At 38.6% G+C, this 21,492-nt stretch overlaps 1 protein-coding gene across 5 annotated transcripts in view; it reads left to right on the forward strand.

Moving 5' to 3' along the window:
• Positions 1-3,479: 3,479 nt before the first annotated feature.
• CDK8 (cyclin dependent kinase 8) overlaps positions 3,480-21,492 on the forward strand; it is a 113,369-nt gene continuing 95,356 nt past the window's right edge. For all 5 annotated transcript variants that reach the window (XM_047078012.1, XM_047078019.1, XM_047078027.1 and 2 more), the window contains exon 1: positions 3,480-4,130. In XM_047078012.1, coding sequence (XP_046933968.1) covers positions 4,003-4,130 — 128 coding nt within the window. In that variant the 5' untranslated portion in view covers positions 3,480-4,002. The remainder of the gene's footprint in view (positions 4,131-21,492) is intronic.

Genomic DNA, 21,492 nt, shown 5'->3' on the forward strand with positions numbered 1-21,492 from the left:
AGATTTTTTTTTTTAATTTTCCTTCACCTCTTTTATTTTATTTTATTTTATTTTATTTTATTTTATTTTTTTAATGTTTTTATTTATTTTTGAGACAGAGAGAGACAGATCATGAGCAGGGGAGGGGCAGAGAGAGGGAGACATAGAATCTGAAGCGGGCTCCAGGCGCTGAGCTGTCAGCACAGAGCCCGAGGCGGGGCTGGAACTCACAGACTGAGATCATGACCTGAGCTGAGGTCGGACACTTAACCGGCTGAGCCACCCAGGCGCCCCAAAAGGACAGATTTTTTTTAAGTACATAAATGACTAAAATACAAAGTAGCTGGGATGTTTCTATACAAGTTATACATAAAGTATAATGGTGCCAACGGTAGGAGGAGTTCATGGTTTAAAAAAAAAAAAAGGTCATTTTCAGGTGTAAGGACCAGGAAAAGGTTCATGACTAAGTTAGGCATTTAAGCTGTACCTTGGAGGATGGGTAGGGCTGCAAAGGTCAGAGATGGTATGAGGAAGCATCCAGCCTTTGAGAACAGGCCAGACAAAGGCATATTTGGCACAAGTATGAAGGACAATGTGCGGCTAATGACGGCCTGAACTCCTAGGATTGGCAGTCAAACAACAGAATGTCTGTCTACTGGCATTGCTATTCACTGCAATTGGGAGGTACAGGGCACAGTATGATAATTTTCAGAAATTTTAAGTTGGAGATGCAGCAGAATATCCCCTCAGGCTGAGCAGGAGGCAGTTGAAATGTGGGGCTGGTGTTTGGGAGGCATGTTAAGACTGGAGATGCTAAATTTAGGATGTAAATAAAACCACATTTATGAAAAGCATGAGCATTATTTGCACATTGTTTGGAACATGGACCAATGAAGGTCATAGACTCTGCTACATCGTGATCTCCAGTGACAGTCTAGGGTCGTGTGGCATCAGTATAACCTGAAATTGAAAATCAAATGGAAATGACAGCTCCATGCTCTTGATATGTTCAATTCATTTAAATAACAAATATGAACCCTCATCCTTTGATCCACAGGAAATCCATTCTAAAAACAGAGTGTATTCTTCAAGTTTTTGGAATCCTAACACGTGCCAGGTTCTTCCTAGCTCGTTGCTTTGGCCCCTTCCTGTCTTTCCTAATTGAGTCTCAGGCTGCTGCCCTTTCCATTGTCTCCAAGCATGGACACAAGTAAGGCCAGGCTGATAGCCTGGTGATGACAGAAGGGAGATACCACACAGAAAAGAAAAACCTAAAAATGGATATTAGATATTACTGCTCCTAACACATTAGCCAAGCTCTCCCCAAAAGGCACTGATGTCTATCTCTTCCTTAGTGTTCAGGGGTCTGCTTACCTCAAACCACCACATTCTTCCAACCTGGAGTTTGGACCCCCAACTTTCACCCTAGCTTTGCAGAGAGAAGCAGGCCTTTCTCTGCCCTGGTCCAAACCTGGCTTCCTTTCCAATCCCAGCATTACTGATAGTAAGAATACTGTCAGTTAGCTTGACTATAGTAATCATTTCACTAGTCATGTACACACACACACACACACACACACATCCTGTTGTACCTCTTAAAACTGTACAATATTTATTTAGAAAAATTCGGTCTCTTAACATTGAATTCTTTAACTCTGCAAAAGAACAGTCCTGCTAGAGAATCACCCACTATATATCACTGAATAGAACATTAACATCCTCTAAGTTAGGGCCTTTTAGAGCTCCATTTCACAAAGAGAGAAACTGATGGTTCAAGGGCACACCAGTAATAAACAGTTGAGCAGGATTCAAACCTAGGCTCACCTAACCAGTCAGTGTACTTAAACATTAAATAATATTTAATGCGCTAGGTAAAAACAACTTCAATTTAACCAGTGGTGAAGTCACAATTTTATCCAAAGAAATTTATATAAGAGAAGAGCCCCTCTGAGGATTTTTCAAATGGTATCATTGCCATCATCTATCTGTACATGGATTTTTTTAAACTTAAAAAAATGTTTTAATTAATTAATTAATTTATCGAGAGATGGAGAGAGACAGAGCGTGAGCAGAGGAAGGGCAGATATAGAGGGAGACACAGAATCCAAAGGAGCCTTCATGCTCTGAGTTGTCAGCATAGAGCCCAATGCGGGGCTCAAATCCACAGACGTGAGATCATGACCTGAGCTGAAGCCAGATGCTCAACTGACTGAGACACCCAGGTGTCCTTGTACATGGATATTTTTAACATAAATACGGTTACTCATTAATTCAACAAATGTTTACTGTGCACCATACTCAAAGCATATTACTAGGTATTATGGAAGATGCAAATATGATTTCCTATAGGAATTTATAATCTAGCAAAAGAAAAATAAAACATAATTTGATGACTACCACAAGAAAGGCAAGAAAAAAAAGGGTTATGGGGGTTTGAAAGTGGGAGAGATTATATGTCCTTTGGGGAGTGGGGAGCTTTAGTGGAAATAGTAGCAATTGGAAAATGTAAAATAAATACAAACCTACAATTAATAAAAAATTAAAGACACACATCTAAATAAGACGGATTAGACAAAATGAGAGATTATTATCAAGATACTGGGACCCCTTCAGCCGGCACCTTTCCTACCTTAAAATTGTCAACAAATTAGTTTCAATGAATCTAGATCCGTTGTTGTAATCATGGCTCAAATGTGCTGTTCTTATAGACAGAGGTGCAGAAGGCCACACTCAAAATAATGTCCCCTCTCAATGGATGGGAAGCATTTAGATAGTCATCTTTCTCAATAGTAAAACTATTCAGGAGTAGCATGGCCACTGGTCATTGATTCATTTTTATTGATGTTTGTAATGTGGGTCAATATGTTGATATCGTTGTGCAGCCCTTATCAGATTGTGAACGACAAGAATACACCAAGTCTGTGAGCTGTTTACAAATATATAGACTTTTTTCGATAATGATAATGCCCTTTAACATCTGGAGTTCGGAAGCGGCGCAAACTGTGATTCCAATTGCAAACTAGCCTCCCTCGCACATAAATTTCTCTGGTTAAGTTTACGGTCCAAATCACACTCTAGCGATATTGCTGTAAAAAAAGACAAGAAAAGAAAAGAAAAGAAAAAGGAAAAGGAAAAAAAAAATCCCTCTAAGCGATTGAAACTAATCTCTCCTTGGACTACTAATCCCATCATGCAACGCTTCCGTATTACCACTGTGTGGGGTGGAGTCGTCGAAGGGGCGGCAACGACGGTGGCCTGTGCATTCTGGGCAATGTAGTCTGGGGCTCTGGCCGCCGTCAGGACAATCCACGTGGTGCTTCTGGCGGCAGCTTCGGGCAGTGGCTACCCTGCTTCCTCCACCGGATCCTCGAGGTGCGGGCCCCGGCGGGGCCGGACTGGCGCCGCGGAGCAGGCTGCAGGGAGGCCCGGAGGCAGCCCGAGACTTCGCGACGTTTTTGCGACAGCTGTGGCCGTGTTCCGCGAGTTCCCTCCCTCCTCCTCTCTCTGAGGAGGTACCGGCTGTTGTGCGGCGCTGCCTTTCTGTTTGAGTGTATGGGTGAGAGAGTGAGTGAGTGAGTGTGAGCGTGTGTGAGAGAGAGGGTGAGGCGTGAGTGCGAGTGTAAGAGGAGGAGAGCCCGCCGCGGCCGCCCCGCCGCTCCCCGCAGCGGGAGCAGAACGCGCGGCAGGAGAGAGCAGGAGAGCCGGCGCCCCGGGAGCCCGCGGGGACAAGGGCAGAGACGCCGCTCCCCACCCCCAGCCGTCGTCCCTCTGCTCTCCTTCGCCCGGGGGAACCTCCCCGTCCCCCCACCCCCTCGGCCGGCCTCTGCCCCGCCGTCCCCCTGGATGTCCCCCGCGCTCTTGCGGGGCCTCCTCCTGCTCTTGCCGCATCAGTCGGGCTGGTGCTGCGGCCGCCGGGCGTAGAGCGGGCGGGTTCCCGGGGGCTGCGGCTGCCGGTGCTTCCCCGGTCCCCACCCCTGTCCCCCGGCCCCCCGACCCAGCTCCCCGGCCCCGGAGGCTGTGACAATGGACTATGACTTTAAAGTGAAGCTGAGCAGCGAGCGGGAGCGGGTCGAGGACCTGTTTGAATACGAGGGCTGCAAAGTTGGCCGAGGCACTTATGGTCACGTCTACAAAGCCAAGAGGAAAGATGGGTGAGTGTTTGTGTCTGTGCCGGTGTCCGCGCTGGGCGGCGCTCCCGCAGGCCGAGGCAGGTAGCCCGGAGGGAGAGTGGGGCGCCGGCGCGCCGGTCTCCCACTTCCTTGACACCCGAATCTGGCCCTGCCAGCCAGGTTTGGGGAGGAAGTGGTGTACTAGGGATCCAAGCCCACACGAAATCCTGCCTGTGTATTCTACTTCGGTGGCTAATAGGGAAAAAGAGCTGCTACTCCATGGGCTGTATACTTTTCAAGGGTTTCGGTTCTAGATTGAAAAAAAAAATCGTAGTAAAACGTCAGTTTAAATGGTTTTCGGGGGGAGGGGTCCATTTATTCTGGTAACCTTCGGGGGGATTTCCTCGCCCGCCTCTGGAGTGACATCCATCAGTCTGGAAGGGAAGCTGTGATCCTTTCCTCCACCAGTTTGTGATTGATTTATTACCAAATTTGGATTTTATTTGGGAGAAAGAAAGCAGCAAGTAAATGTGATGCTGAAGAGTTCTTCATAGGGATCGTCTGTAACCTCAATGTAGCAATTGTTATTTAGATACCATTAACCTGTGAGTTTTACATAGAACAATGGGGGTTTGGTGCAGGGTGGGTGGTGGGGAAAAAGGCAAGGGACTAATAGGGGCTATCGTGTTCAGGCCTGTTCCCCCAAAATTTAGCTGTTGGCAATAAGCTGTAAATCGTCTCTTTGCTTTAAATATTTTCCCCTACAAATAACTTAATTAAGTCTATGGCTGGTAATGCTCCCAATTTAGTTTCTTAAACAGGCAAGTGAAGTGTTCATTTTTCCTTTGTCAGTAGATGAATGTCGTGTAATATTGACAAAAGAGAAGGCAATTCTTAGTTGAGGGGAAAATATATTTTATTAACTCCTTGTTTTCCTCTTGTACAAACGTTATGTTGATGTTGTCTATTGCCTTTGACACTATAGAAAATTGCGGGAGAAATCATGTCAGAGTTTATTATATAATCTTTCGATATCAGTATAAACAAAGTAGCTTTACTCGAATATCAATGTTAATTTGATAGCTGCTGTTTTAACATTTAAAAGAATTGCTTTCCTCCCCCCCACCGAATTAGGTAAGAGGGTTTGTTCAGAACTATATTAGCACTAAAAAAAAGAAACCGTTCATAAAGCTGAAGTAAGTTGGGGGAGCCATATTTATAAATACTTTAATATTCTGGATATTGGAAAAGGAAGTGTATATTCAACATTTTTCTTAGATTGACTGAGGTATCTTTCTCGAATAACTTAAAAGGGACTCTTAAAGGAAGATGGTGATTCTAATTAATTTGGTATGTGCATTTCAGTGCTTATATGAGCAGTTAAAGCAGTACAGATATCTGCAAAAGATAGGGATTTGAAAACTTGATACTCTGGTGTGCTGCATGTATTTAAAAGTACTTCTTAGTGGAATGGATAATCTGGTGACATTGGAGAAATCTGCATCTGGAGATACCTACCTACTGTTGACTCTGCTTATATTTTTCATCGAAGTATGTTTAATAATGTACTTTAAAAATTATCTTTCTCATATAATATTTTTCAAAAGCCTTAAACCATTTCTCTTTCCCCCAATATTATGTAATTTGGGGCATATTCAGAAAATTCCCAATGCCATGAGATTACACATAGTAGTACATTTGACCAGTCTGTCATCTGCTTTGTAAAATTCTGGTGACTCTAAATTATTTTTAATCTCTCTGAGAGAAGCCAGTTCTATTTCCATAAATTACTGATTTAAGCTAATAAAATATATAAATTTATTAACTTTGGTTTTATATTTTATTTAAAAACTATGGTATTGTTTAGTGGCAGGAGGTACTTTTAACCACCTTTTATATCTCATAGTTAGGTTTTAATTTAGACTAAATAATTTTAGAAGAATTAATACAATTTAAAAATAGCTAAATGTACAGCATGTAAACATTTCTTAGTCATTTGTGATAGCTGAAAATTACCATTGCATTTTGGAAAAAAAAAAACTTTATAATTTTTGGGCTTGTTTTCCAGCAGCCTTTAATGATTTTGTTTATAGGATGAACTTCAAAAAAATTTAAAAAGGATCAAATGTCAAGAGAGTTTTAAAATTACTTAAGACAGTTTTTGTTTTCCAGAGGGAATATTTTTGGTTTGGCTTCTTGCAGCCTCATCACTCGAGTGAAATATAGCATTGTATTTATGAGGTTCTTTTGATCTTATGTCAGTGAAATGTAATTTAATGCATTTTAGTCCTGGTAAAATAAAATTTGTGGCTGTTTAATCTTTTGTAAAAAGATGATGACGAAATAATTTGTTTCTAGTATTGATTTACTTTCAAATTAAATTATACATTCTGTAACTGAAATTTCAGAGTACTCTAGGAACACAGACAATAACACCTTCAAAGAGAATCCTGAGATGTACAATGAAGTGGGTTTTGTTTAGACCTATTTGTCTATTAGAACGAACGCACATAAATGTATCTTTTCAGTCTTCCAGCAAGCATCACAGAATATGAGCACGTAGTAAAAGAATTCAGACTGGAGGTGTTAGCTTCTTAAATTATTAAGTTTTAGGAAATAAAACAGCTCATAAGGTCATTTCTTTGACTCAAAGAATTATTAATACTATCCTGCTAGTATACCACACTTAAAATAAACTCAGCATTTTAAGGAATGTGGGGAAGGAGGAAATACTTTATTTGAAGCATGGTTATATATATATGGAAAAAGGGCCTTTTGTAATTGTGTTAATTTCAGATTCTAATAGAGTTAAAGCATAAATGCACAATAAATCTTGGAAATAATTTGTTCTCACTGTCACCATAAATGAGATAGTGTCCTTTGTGTCTGAACACCAAAAGGGTACTCAGTAGGAAGCAGGGAGATTCATTTTCTTTCTGAGTCAGTTGCATTTCCTCTTTGTACAATTTAGGCAACCAAACTCATTTTGTTCGAAAGAATGGAAAAGTGTGAGAAGACAAGACAATTTGTGTTTTTAAATTCTAAACTCTCATTACAGGGACTGGACATTTCTAGCATTTAAAAATCAATTTGAGGTAAGAGTTTGATCTCCAAAAAAGAAAAGCAAAAGCAGTTTTCTTGAACAGGGTTCTTAATTTGCTGTACTCTGTGTTCAAAAGAACAGATTATATATAATTGGGATTATATGTGTGTGTTTGTGAGAGAGAGAAATATACAGAAAACTTTTGTTGGGGCACTTTTGTAGGCAACCCAAAAATTAGGAGGCAGTAATAATGATAATAGCTAAATTAATGAGTATTACTAGGTCCTGGGCAAAGCCCTTTTACATTCATCATCTATTTAATCCTCACAAAGTACCATATCAAGTCAGTTCTGTTTTTCAGTTTTACAGGTGAGGAAACTGTTAGAAAGGTTAAGCTGTTAGAAAGGTTAGATAAAATTGTCTATGCTTATATGACTGATTAAATGTCAGAGCTGCAATTAGGGGATTACAAAAGGTCCTCTTATTCTAGAGCACATGCTCTTAACCATTATGCCTCATAAAGCTAATATATTAAGGTAAATATAAACCTAGACGTGGAGATTTGGTGTTTTCGTGGGTCATTCGGAAAACATGAATGTCTTACCTATCAGAGGAGTAGTCTTTTCAACTAACTCAATTAATTGGTATACTTTTTCAATACATTTCTGAACAGCCTTGGTTTTTTCGAGTGCAACAAGTGTTTATGTAGATACGTCGGTGTATCTATACATACACACATATATACACACATATGTATGTGTGTGGAGGGGGAACCAAAGGTCTTCTGGTAGAAGAAACTCTTAAGTTGGGGAGACAAATACTGAGTTTGAGTTCAGACTCCGCATCTGATTACCAGTATGACCTTGGGCAAGTCACTTGCCCTTTGTAAACCTCGATTTCCTTATTTGTAAGGTTAGAGGGCTTGAGTTGATAATTTTTAAGGTCTTTTCTGGTGTTATGATTTGAGGAAATAAATTATGAATATAAAGTGTAATACTTTTGCAAGATTAGGTAAACAGCCACTAAAACAAATTTTACTTTAGGCAGTGATACACGTCTTTGTTTCTTAGTCTCATGCTTTAATGTAGGTTCTCGCCAACTGCCTGAAAGAAGTTAGGTTAACTTCCAAAGACTTACCAGCTGTTTTACCTGTCTTTATTGCTGTAGCATTCCATTATCTTTATCTCTTAAGACGTTGGGATTTAGGGACTGTGCTTGTTCCCACTCCAGTGAACCATTCATTTGGTGGCTAGCACAAAGGACCCTTCTGATTCCGTCTGCATTGGGGCTTTAATGCAGTTTTATTTCCTTAATTATGATCAGAACGTGGTGGAACCCTTTATTTTCCCTGAAGGAATCGGATAGTTTTTCTTCTGAATATTGCTGAACCCTGCATATATGTTCAATCTGACTTAAATATTTCTTTAGACGTCAGAAATGCCAAATACAACATACATACCCATTACTGAGGATTTTGCATGCCCAGGAAAGAGTATTCCTTATAACTTTTTAAAAATGTGATGGAAAGGGACACTGTTGAATTTGTCTACCTTAGATATTCAGTGCCTTCAGATCTACTGGTAAGGCCACTTGGAGGTTTCATGCTTAAATCCCATTTTCTTAGTAGCAAGACTGGCAAATTAATTCATTTGGGAGCTGTTCATTTGATTTTTACTTTTTCTGTTTCTTTCAACATTTGAAGAAATCCATACAGTCATTCGTTAACCGATACTTATTGGACTCTTGCATGTGCCAAGCACCGTCCGAAGTACTGGTAATACAAAGATGAATAAAATATTCCATTACTTGAGGAGGTATCTACTGGGGAAACAAATGTAAATAAACTGTAGCGATTTAATAAGCGCTATAATAATTAATACAGGGTGCTAATGGAACACAGATGGAGACTGCCAACCCTGTTTAGGGTTTTCAAGGAAAGCCTCTCAAAGATGGCAGCATTTTGTTTGACTCTTAAAAGAAGGGGAAGATCTCATCAGATAGGGTACTTTAAGAGGACTAGAGTAAGGAGAGGTGCTTTTTTACTGTGCTCTTGCAGACCCCAGCAGATCGTGTGGGTTTGAATTTTTTCTTCTCCCGCCTTCCCTCCCCACACCTTTTGGCCGTTGAGCTCCTGCTGTATGTGTCCTGCTATGTGCGTGCACTACAGATGATCCATTGTACCCACTGGACATGATGAGGTTTCTGTTATTTCACAATGAGCACCTTAATTCTCTGTGCGGCAGTTTCCCATCACAAGAATGTTGCTGAATCAGAGTACAAGCAGCCTCTGAAATTCAATGGCTGACTTACGAATTTCTCCCTCATATGTAAAGCTGCCATGGCAGAACTCCATTTTGATTACAGCTCTTGATAGCAGATGATTCTACTTCGGCCTCACCTCCATGAGAACTAGGGAGCCAGAGTTTTCTGTCCTGCAAGATGGTGGTGGCAACAAATTCCCAGAGGGAGAATTTCTCTTGTTGGAATCTGATGTGGGAAGAGATGGGAGGTGGGGAGATGGCTTCCAGCCTACTGGATTTCAGCTAGGAAAATAGAAATAATGACAGATTATTATAAATTATTGTAGGCCATTTTGCAAACTTACCTACTTTTCAACAATTATTTCTCTTGGCAAATGTGTTCAGAATTATGATTTACCAACATTTGAAACGTGATCCATATGTAATTTGGGAACTGTATATGCCAAATCAGTGTTGATAAATACATATTATCCCCTGTGGCTGCTGTCATCTTTCCTGTAGTGCCTTTTATTGTTGAATCTGATCCTCAGTGTCTCTTTATTCTTTTTCTATTCTTTTTCTGTTCTTAGCTGCTGCTAGAGAATGAAAATCCTACTGTCCTTTCCTTCTTCAGAACAGTTTGTAAATCCTTTCCTTCACACCAGCTTAGGTAGGCTTTGGTCCTCTCTTTGTTCCTTAGAAACTACTAAGAGCTTTTTTGTCTTTAGGTATTTCTTGTTACCTAAAGTGACTTGATGTTGTGACTAAAAAGTGACTTTCAGCTGTTATTTTGATCATAATCCTTGAAGACCCTTTAGTGTCATGAGTCTCAAGAGTCTTTATTATGGTCGTTGTTAGAGCCCCAAAACCAGTCCCTGCTGTAGTAAGCTGCTTGTACTGACGGAGTCATGTCATGTCCTTCAGATGCGTTATGGCAGAAAAAACGCTGAGAACCCCCTTTCTAAAATTGAGATGTATTACATACCATGACATTCACCCTTTCAAAGTGTGCAGTCCACTGCTTTTTAGTACGTTCCCAAGGCTGTGCGATCATTACCCCTATCTAATTCCAGCACATTTATTACCCCAAAAAGAAACTCCGTATCAGTTTGCCATCACTCCACATCCCCCATCTCCCCAACTCCTGGCAACCACTAATCTACTTCCTTTCTCTGTGGATTTGCCTGTTCTGGACATTTCATATAAATGGAATTACACAGTGTGTGGCCTTGTTTGTCTTTTATTTAGCCTAATGCTTTTAAGATTCATCTTCATTGTGCATGTATCAGTATCATTCCTTTTTATGGTTGAACAGTATTGCATTCTATGGATATACCACATTTTGTTTATCCATTCATCAGTCGGTGGACCTTTGTGTTATTTCTACTTTTTGGTTATAATGACTAATGCTGCTTATAACATTGATGTTTGAGTTGTCATGTGGGATTTTTGTTTTCAGTTCTCTTGGGCATATAGCCAGGTATGGTAACACCATGTTTTGCTTTTTGAGAAACTGCCACACTTTTTCAAAGCAGTTGAGAACCACTTGTGAGTGGCTTTACCTTGACTTCGGTGCAGGACCAAGACCTTTGTTCTTCGTTTGTGAGACCTGACAGACCCAGGAGTGTTCACTCTCTAGCCCATTGCAGGATTCTGAAGTGCAAATGGATAAAATTGGCTCCTCCATCAAATCAGACCACCATTCTGAACTTTATCTCAGGTAGCACCTTGTGCTGGAAATTCCCCCCCCCCCCCAGCTGAAGTAGGTTCTAACATTTAGCTTCAGAAATTCTGACTACTTTATCTTAACATACAACTCCAGTAATTCCCTCTTCACTAATCACCCCGCAAAACATATTTAGTCCATCATAGATGTATTGTGTAACTGCTTCAGAGTATATGTGGTTAATGTTTATATGTCCTTTGGGTCTTTCTGGTGGATGTTTATGGCTTAGATATTATAGATTTCCTCTAGGGCAGTAATTGTGTTCCCCTCAGTTCCTGGCACATTGCCAAATGTTGACAGGTACTTAATACTTTTTTATTTTTGGTGTACATGAAATTCATATTTGAAAGTGTCCCTTTTCAATTTGCTGAAATTAAAAACTTGAGCATATTATAGGAGACTAGAAAAGCAGCATCTTGTGAAAATACCCAGAGAGGCAAAGTTTGATCGGCTGGCTATATTGCTACCAGGAACAAAATTGAACAAAACCAAAAGTTAAAGACAGGGCAAACTTTGTTGATCAGGTGAGCCAAATACAAGTCCCAGGTATTTGAAAAATTGAACCACTACAAAGAATAAAGCTTTTTTCTGAAATATACCTTGTAAATAAATCAATTCAAATGAGAGAGATCAAACCTCTATTTCTAAATTTAAGAAAAATATAATTAGTCTCTGAACCAGACTGACATTTTTGTTTAAATCATGATGTTCCGTGATTGATATTTGAAGTTTATTTTTGTTATGTGAATAAATTATTTAGGCTCCTACGACTCAAGGTAACTCAGTTACTCATCTCTTGAGACAGCTCTCTAAAATTTATGGTTTTATTATATAGCTCATGAGTTCCAACGAATAATCATCCTAAGGACAGGAATTCTTTACATCATGATGCAAGGACCACTGTACATGTTTCTAGACACCCGAATTTAGAGGTTGTCGAGAGAACTAAAGAGATTTAAAAAACCTAAAACTTGTCCATCAGTGGTGTCATGACTTAATGTTAACCAAGTCCTATTTCTGGGGAAAGCAGACATGAGTATTGAAAAATTATTTTTATAAGGTTTCTGTTTTAAGGAGAGCCAATTGTGAAAATTTGAGTTCGTGTAGAATAAATTTATTTGGAGTTTTTTTTTTTTTTCACTTTATGAAAGAATCTCTTTAAGTATATAAGCTCTCTTGGTGTATTTACCACATGACTTAGTTTGCAAAAAATTCCGTTTATACACACTTTCCAAGAAAATGTTGTGTAAAGTAAAACATTACTTGTAATGCGTTTTCTGATGTTGACCCAACATTGAAGATCCTTTTAAATGTAAAGTCAAATCATTTAAATATTTGATGTTTCATTATAGTTTCTCTTTAGCTGTAGTGTTTTGTTTTTGGTAAATTTATGTTTTTAATTTATTTGGTAGCTATTTGCAGAATGTCTCTAATATGTCAGGTGCTGTGCCTGATACTGGCAATTCAGCAGTGAACAGGACAGGGTCGAAGTCTTCAGGGAACTTACAAACTTTTCAGGGATGCTGGCAAGTAAAAAGGTAATTATAGCATAGTGGGGGTAGGGCTGCACTAGGGAAGATGTATAGGTTGCCGTGGGGGTATCTGATCTGCTCTTGGGGGTTCAAGGATGGTATTTCAGTTGTGACTTGAAAGATAATTAGAAGTTACACAAGTGAATGGGCAGTAAATAAGAGTGAGTGAAGGTTGGGGAGTTACAGTGCAGGCTAGAGGAGTAGCATCTGGTTCCAGAATTTCTTTATAAAGGAAGGAGTTCTATCTGGTGGAAAAGGGAGTATGATGTGTAGTAAGCAAATTTGAACTTAAGTTATTTATTTGAAGTGATTTCGAGAGCTTTTATGTTATGTTGTAGGAGGGAAGGCTAAAGCTGTCTCCAGGACCCTTTGGAGCCACCATCAAGTAGCATTTATAGAGATACGAAGAAAAAAAAGATAGTATGGTGAGGGAATTGGAAGAATTTCAATACCAGATTGCAGAGAGCGGTAACAGGTAGGGTGAGAGGTACAAAAAATTAAGTTGGAGAAGTAAGTGGAGTCTTGGAAATCATGTCGTGGACTTCTTACTTGAATCTGAAGACAATGGGGACCATTTGTAGGATTTAAACAGATAACAAGTTCAGATTAATCATTTAAAAAGAGTGCTTGACCACATACTCAGAATAGCTAGTAGCTATGGGGAACTGGGGCTGGGAAAATGTAATAGTAATCCAGGTGAGAGGTGCTAGAGGCTTGAATTAGGGAATGACAGAGGGAATGACAAACAATTGATAGGACCTGTTGATTTATTGAATGTGAGAGAGGAAGGAGTCAGAAGAACCAAGGGTAAGGTCTAGGTTTCTGGCATAAGCAGCAAGATACTGCCATTCACATAGATAGCCAAAACAGAAAGAGGAGCGGGTTTGATGGGGAACATGATGAACTGAGTTTTGGTGTATTGAAATGCATGTACCTGTTAAACATCTAAGAAGAAATGTCCGTTAGGCAGATAACATGAGTGTAGTGCTCTAGATAGAGATCTGGATAGGGAAAAACTTGGGAGTTAACCAGGTACTTGAAGTAATAGCTTCGAGTCATCTTGAAATTGCCTAGACAAAGTGTAGAGTAAGAAGAGGTCCTAGGACAGAATGTAGAGAAACAGATGTCCATCCAGGAGGCCAACAAGTTGAGTCCCGAGGAGGAGGAGAAAACTCAGGGTCATTCCCACTGTGCACCAGCAGTTGTGCAGTGCACAACTTATTGGCTGTACATGGCAACTTGGAGAAAAGCCAAGGCCTTGTAAGGTAAAATCATACCAACCAAGGAAAGAGTGCTTTCAGAAGGAGTGGTAGGCATACCTTATGCCACACAGAGGGCAAGGGAGATAATTAAGTATTTGGGTTAAGTATTTTGTTTATTTTTAATTATTTTAATGTTTGTTTATTTTGAGAGAGAGCGAGAGAGAGCAAGCAGGGGAGGAGGACAGAGAGAGTGGGAGAGAGAATCCCAAGCAGGCTCCATCCACACCATCAATGTGGAGCTCAAAGCAGAGCCTGACACAGAGCTTGAACCCACGAACCATGAGACTGTGACCTGAGCCAAAATCAAGAGTTGGACACTTAACCGACTGAGCCACCCAGGCATCCCTTGGTTAAGTATTTTATTTTAATTTTTTTTCAACGTTTATTTATTTTTGGGACAGAGAGAGACACAGCATGAACAGGGGAGGGGCAGAGAGAGAGGGAGACACAGAATCGGAAGCAGGCTCCAGGCTCTGAGCCATCAGCCCAGAGCCCGATGTGGGGCTGGAACTCACGGACCGTGAGATCGTGACCTGAGCTGAAGTCGGACGCTTAACCGACTGAGCCACCCAGGCGCCCCTAGCCATTACAATTAACAAATGACCTCCTAGAAAATATGTCTGCAGTTCTCCAATTGTAGTTAGTCCTTGAAATGGAATTTCAGGGTCAAAGGTTATGTACTTTCAACAAGCAAATTTTTCTTATAAAATAAGATTGGGTTATAAAATTCATGTATGCTCATGATAAAAAATTTAAACAGTACATAAGGAAACCTAGGACAATCTGAGTCTCCCTCTTTAGAATAGTCATTGTCAGCATCTTCTTGTGTCTATGCCTATAGAAGCATATCTATGTATGGATAGACTTCAAAATTTATTGTAATACTTTATTCATTTTGAGCAGACAATAATACATGTATATGAAAAAAATGTAAATATACTGAGGAAATGTAGACTTGTGTGTTTTCACTCCATCTCCTCCAGCCACCCCGGTCGTTCTTCCCAGAGCTGTCCACTCATAGCTTTCTTGTGTTATGCTTTACGGTTTGTGGAAACAAACGTCTTTTGACTTTATTTATGGTATTGTTTTTTGTGTGCAGCTCTTATTTTTAGGAAGTTACCTTTATCACTTATTTCTTTAGTGGCTCCCTGGTTATGTGTCAGAATTAGTTAGAAAGGTCCATATGTCATTATCTTTAAACAAATTGTATGGTATTATGTGTATAAGTCCGTGCCTTGCTTTTTTTCAGTTCATATGTTTTGGTGATCAGTACCTGCACGTAGATCGCAATTCAGTTCATCAGCTTATCATTCTGTTTCATGGATAGAACGTAGTATACTGGTTCCATTGAGGGGACTTTAGGTTCTTTCACTTATATGTCCTTCTAAAAAGCACCGCAACAAATGTCCTTTACTGTCTTTGCACACAACATTCTTTCAGGTGGAGGCAGAACTCCCCAGGTCCCCAGGCTCCCCACAGGGATATTTGCTGTGGCTGAAGCCACTGGTGCAGAGTAAAGTTTTCATGAAGTAAGAGAAGTTCCCTTGCTGTATCTACAGCGATTTTTATCCTTCCTGGTTTCTCTCAGTTCTAGAAACTGGTCATTATGCCTAAGCACAAGTTACTGATAACAACCCTGGTACCTTACCGCAGGACTGGTGAAGCGCAGGTCAGTTTCCTAGAAATAAATCTTCAACGTTTATTTATTTTTGGGACAGAGAGAGACAGAGCATGAACGGGGGAGGGGCAGAGAGAGAGGGAGACACAGAATCGGAAACAGGCTCCAGGCTCTGAGCCATCAGCCCAGAGCCAGACGCGGGGCTCGAACTCCCGGACCGCGAGATCGTGACCTGGCTGAAGTCGGACGCTTAACCGACTGCGCCACCCAGGCGCCCCTCCTAGAAATAAATCTTAATAGGCCTGGGCTTAAGGCTCTTCTGTGGACAATCTTAATGTCCTCTAAACAGGTTACACCAATTTTGCTCCCATCAAAACTCCACAAACAAAACTTACCTGAAGGAAGAAGTGGGAATAGATACATCGTAAAGTTAGAATGGTTTAGGTTATTCTTTTGGAACTTTTTGCTTTGAGTTCTCTTTGCCCACATAGTGTTATGCATTTTAGATTACTTGCTGGGCTAGAAATACTTAAGAGCCATGTGGATGTTTAAAGTTGTAGTCATTATTATGTTTACATCTTATTTCATGTTCACTTCATCGTATTTCTCGTTTCCCACTCAAAACTGCTGGTACACTGTGTTCCTATTACAAATAACTAACGCTGTGGATATATTCTACCTCCAACCATTTGTTTAACACTGACTCTTTTACTTTGTGCTTAGATGATCCCTTCTTTTTCCTGTTGCTTGGCTTTGGTCTTCCTTTCATTCTCTACCCAGCACTGATCTTCACCCCAGATTTTCCTTTCTCCCACTTTTTGGTTTGCTTTTTCTGTTCTGTAGTTTGTTTTTTTTTTATTTTTTAGCCTTGTGCTTTTGTCACCTGTTTCAGGTGACCTGTGGGCTTGTCTCCGTGGACTCATTCTGCCGATAGAATTGCTTGACTGTGTGTGTTCAGCAGAGGTAATCATTCATGGTAGATAAGCAGGCAGGTGATTATCCATAAGATAATTCTGAAGCATTTTAACTTCAAAGAGACTTTTTAAAGTTTTAAGTACTATTAAAAATAATTCTCTATTCATAGACATAATTTCTGCTGGACAGAAGTTGGAAGGTATTTACTCTGTATAGGGAGTTAGGAAGCAGAAGGAGTATGCAAACATGTTATCTTCTTATCTTAAAATCTATTTTAGTACAAATGAGTCCAGCTCTACTTGAAAATTTAAACCAGATATCCTGGAGTTGAAAGTAACTATTATCCTTTTTTTAGCCAAGACTAGCTGACCTCTGCAGATCCCCTTCAGGCTTGTGACATGAGCTAGATTCTGAAGTATGTAAGTGAAAAAAACATACGGAAATCTATCAAAGTAGCACATACTTCTCATACTTCATTTGTTTCTCTTCTGGTTTTTTGTTTGTTGTTTGTTTGTTTTTTGGATTGGACCATTCAATTCTAAAAGGTGATTCAGCCTGATGTTCTTTAAGTACTTGAAGTTTTCAGTGCCATCAAAAACAAACCAAGTGTAACGCCCGCAAACCCTGGTATTTTGACGTTGATCGCGCGGTGTCTTTGCTCTGTTTCTACCACACTTTGTAGCGGGACCCGCTGAGTGGAGGTACGCTTGCTGGTTCTCCAATCAGAATGCGATACAATTACATTTTGCCTTCGTGAAATTCTGTACTATAATTATCCCAGAAACGTTTTGGAATGTAAGATAACATTTGCCACTAGTTATTTATTTTAAAAGTGTTAAAAGTACTTTTGATTTCATTGCAGTGTACTAAGTAGGGAAATTAAATCCCAGTTGTCTTCATCAGAAAATATTAGTAATACCTTCCAAGAAGTTATAATTGTATAGTTTATCAAAGTTTTTTTGTAGCTTTATTGAGATAAAGATTTCCATAGCATACAATTTACCTTTTTAAAACGTACAGTTCCCTGTTTTTTTAGTATATTCACAGGGTTGTGCAGTTATCACCACAATCTAATTTTGGAATGTTTTTTTCCCTCTTAAAGAAACCCTGTACCCATTAGCAGTCATTCCCCTTTCCCTTCAACCTCCTAGCCCTAGGCAACCACAAATCTGTTTTCTGCATCTGGATTTGCCTACGGTGGACATTTCATTTAAATGAAATCATACAGTATGTGGTCTTTTGTGATTGGCTTCTTTCACTTAACATAATGTTTTCAAGGCTCATCAGTGATTTAGCATGTATCACATTTTGTTTAGTCATTTATCAATTGATGGATATTTGAGTTACCAGTTTTTGTAATCATGCTGCTGCTGTGACATTGGTGTGTACAACTATCCAAGTTCTGCTTTCAATTCCTTGGGTATATACCTAGAAGTAGAATTGCCAGATCATATGGTAACTCTCCTTAATTTTTATGTGACCATCAAACTATTTCCACGGTGGCTGCAACATTTTACGTTCCCACCAGCAACGCACTAGGGTTCCAATTTCTCCACATCCTTGCCAACACATATTTTCCTTTTTTTTTTTTTTTTTTTAATATAGCCATCCTTATGGGTATTAAGTGGTATCTCATTGTGGTTTTGATTTGCATTTCCCTGATGACAATTATGTTGAGTATCTTGTCATGTACTTTTTGGCCATTTGTACATCTTGGGAAAACATTATCAAATCCTTTGCTCATTTTAAAATTGGCTTATCTTTTTATTATTGAGTTGTAGGTTTTTGTTTTTTTTTTCATATTCTGGATACTAGACCCCAATCAGATACACAATTTGCAAATCTTTTTCCCACTCTGGGTTGTCTTTTTACTTTCTTGTTGGTGGTGTTTATAGCACAGAAGCTTTTAATTTTGATACAATCCAATGTATTTATTTTTTCTTTTGCCACTTGTACTTTGGTGTTGTATCTAAAAACTGCTGTCTGACCCAAGGTCACAAAGAACTTCCTCCTATGTTTTTTCCTAAGAGTTTTATAATTTTAACTCTTAGATTAGGTCTGTGATCAGTTTTGAATATCATGGGAGTTGGGGTCCAACTTCGTTCTTTTGCTGCTTGTGGGTATCCAGCTGTCCCAGCATCTTTGAATTGTCTGGGCACCTTTGTTAAAAATCGGTTGGTCCTAAATGTAGGATTTGTTTCTTATCCCTTCCATTCAGTTTGACTGATCTATGTTTGTTCGTAAGCCAGTAGTACCACACGACATTGATTACTGTCCGTTTCAAAATTGGGAAGTGTGAGAACTCCAATTTTGTTCTTCTTTTTCAAGATTTTATTTTTCATTTTTTAAATTGTGGTAAAATACACTGAATATAAAATTTACTATTGTAGCCATTTTTAAGTATACCATTCACTGATATTAAGTAAGTTCTTATTGTTGTTCAGCCATCACCCACCATATATCTCCAGAACTCTCTACATCTTGTGAAATAGAAACTCTGTATCTGGTCAGTAATACTGTATCTGGTCCCCCTACTCCTCTCATCCAGCCTGTGGGAAACCCCATTCTACTTTTTGTGTCTACTGCTTTAAGTACTTCACGTAAGTAGAATCACACAATATTTATCTTTTTGTAACTGGCTTATTTCACTTAGCAGAGTGTCCTGAAAATTTGTCTATGTTTCAGCATATATCAGAACTTTCTTCCTTTTTAAGGCTAAGTAACATTTCATTGTATATACCACAATTTGCTTATCCATTCATCCATTGATGGACACTTGGGTAGCTTCCACATTTTAGCCACTGTGAATAATGCTATTGTGAACATGGGTGTGCAAATATCTCAGGACCCAGCTTTCAGTTCTCTTTGATGTATCCCCAGAAGTGGGATTGCTGGATCATATGGGAATTCTGTTCTTAATTTTTTTGAGGAATTGCCATCCTGTTTTCCACAGTGGCTGTATCATTTTGCATTTCCGCCAACAGTGCGTAGGGGTTCCAGTTTCTCCACATCCTTGCCAGTGTTTATTTTCTGGTTTTTGTTTGTTTTTATAGTAGCCATCCTGATGGGTATTAGCTGGGATTTCACAGTTTTATTTGCATTTCCCTGATGATTAGTGATGTTGAGCATCTTTTCATGTGTTTATTGGCCATTGGTAAGGTCTCTGGAGAAATGCCTATTCAGGTCTTTTGCTCATTTTTGAATTGGTGGTTTATTTTTTGTTGTTGAATTTTAGGAGTTCTCTCTATATTCTGGATATTAATTCCTTATAACATATATGATTTGCAAATATTTTCTCCCATTCTGCAGGTTACCTTTTTACTCTGCATATTGTCTTTTGATACACAAATTTAAAAAAAAATTATAAAGTCCAGTTTGTTTGTTTTGTTTTGTTTTGTTTTCTGTGCCTTTGATGTTCTATCCAAGAACTCATTGCTAAATCCAATGTTTTGAAGCCTTCACCCTGTTTTTTTTTTTTTTTTTTTTTTTTTTTACTAAGACTTGTCTAGTTTTAGGTCTTACATTGAGGTCATGGACCTATTTTGTGTTAAGTTTTGTATATGGTATTAGATAATGGTGCAGCTTCATTCTTTTGCATGTGGATATCCACTTTTCAAATACTTGTTGAAAAGATGTCTTTTCCTCCATTGACCAGCCCAAGCACCTTTATCAAGAATCATTTGACCATATATGCAAGCGTTTATTTCTAGACTCTATTCTTTTGGTCTGTATGGTATATGTCTGTCCTTTTGTCATTACCAGAGTGTTTTGATTACTGTAGCTTTGTAGTAAGTGAAATCAGGGGTGTGAGTTCTCTCTAGCCTTATTCTTGTTTTTCAAGATTGTTTAGAATAATCTGTGGTTCATAAAGATTAAACTCTGATTGCATTTGCTACTATCTTTTACTTTTCTAATAGATTGGGATACCTTAGACATATGGCTCTAGGTTACAAAGTTTTCTGGGTAACTGGTTCACTTTTCATTCATCAAACGTTTATTTTAATCACTGTGGATGAAAATCATCCTAAAATGTAGTATACAATTTATATGTATGCATGTATTGGTTTCTGTACTAAACAGTTGTGTTTTCAGAGTTCATCTGCCCATATTGTTTTCCTTTACTCTTCCCTCGTCAGTTGTCAGTTAAAGATGCAACTTAATGCTTTTTAAATTATGGGAGTAATGGAGTATCAGTTGTAGAACTTACAGTGCAAATAAATTCTAAGAAGAAAATAAAATTCACCTTACTTTGGCCACCCAGACATTTTTCTAGTCATGTTTTTTAAAAGTCAGATCATATTGTGCCTATTGTTTTTAAACCTGCTTCATTCCCTCAACAATAAATTATGTATATTCCATGTTACTTACCATCTTTCTGTTAAGTTTTTTTAATGTGTATTTATTGTATTGTGTGGTGGTGTCTTATATGTATTTATTTTTACATTCAAGTATCTTTTGCAGTTAAAATTTTGTTGCTACATCTTTGTAGACATCCATGATTTTATCTGTAGGAAACATTTCTAGAAGTGGCTTTATTGAATCAGGTTTTTGATATATAAGGCCAGATTTTCTCCAAGAAAGTTGAACTTATTTGTAATCTCATTCTTAATGAACAGGAGTAATGTTTGCCACTTTCTTGATCATTATCTCTATTATATAATTTTAAAAATAATTTTCTTTTAGTCTTTGCAAATTTGATAGGAAACCTATGGAATCATGGTTTTACTTCTATTTGTTTCATTCATATTTAAATTTGTAGTTTCTTATTTATTCCTTATTTAATTTCTTTTGTGAATTGCCCATATTTTGCCTGTTTTCCTATCATTTTCTTCTTTAAAATTTTTTTTTAAAGTGCCTTGTTTATTGGGATATCAACTCTTTTTTTCATATTGTAAGTATTTCTAATTTTTCATTTGTCAATTTTTACACTTAGGAAATATTAATGTGTAATAAAATCTCATTGTCTTACTGCCTCTGACTTTATTATATACATTTTTTCTTACATTTTCTTTTTTTTTTAATTTTTTTTTTTAACATTTATTCATTTTTGAGACAGAGAGAGACAGAG

The sequence above is a fragment of the Lynx rufus genome, unplaced genomic scaffold (genome assembly GCF_022079265.1).
Source record: "Lynx rufus isolate CCGP_SWC_20201006 ecotype Redwood Valley unplaced genomic scaffold, mLynRuf1.p SCAF_1, whole genome shotgun sequence".
Lineage (NCBI taxonomy): Eukaryota > Metazoa > Chordata > Mammalia > Carnivora > Felidae > Lynx > Lynx rufus.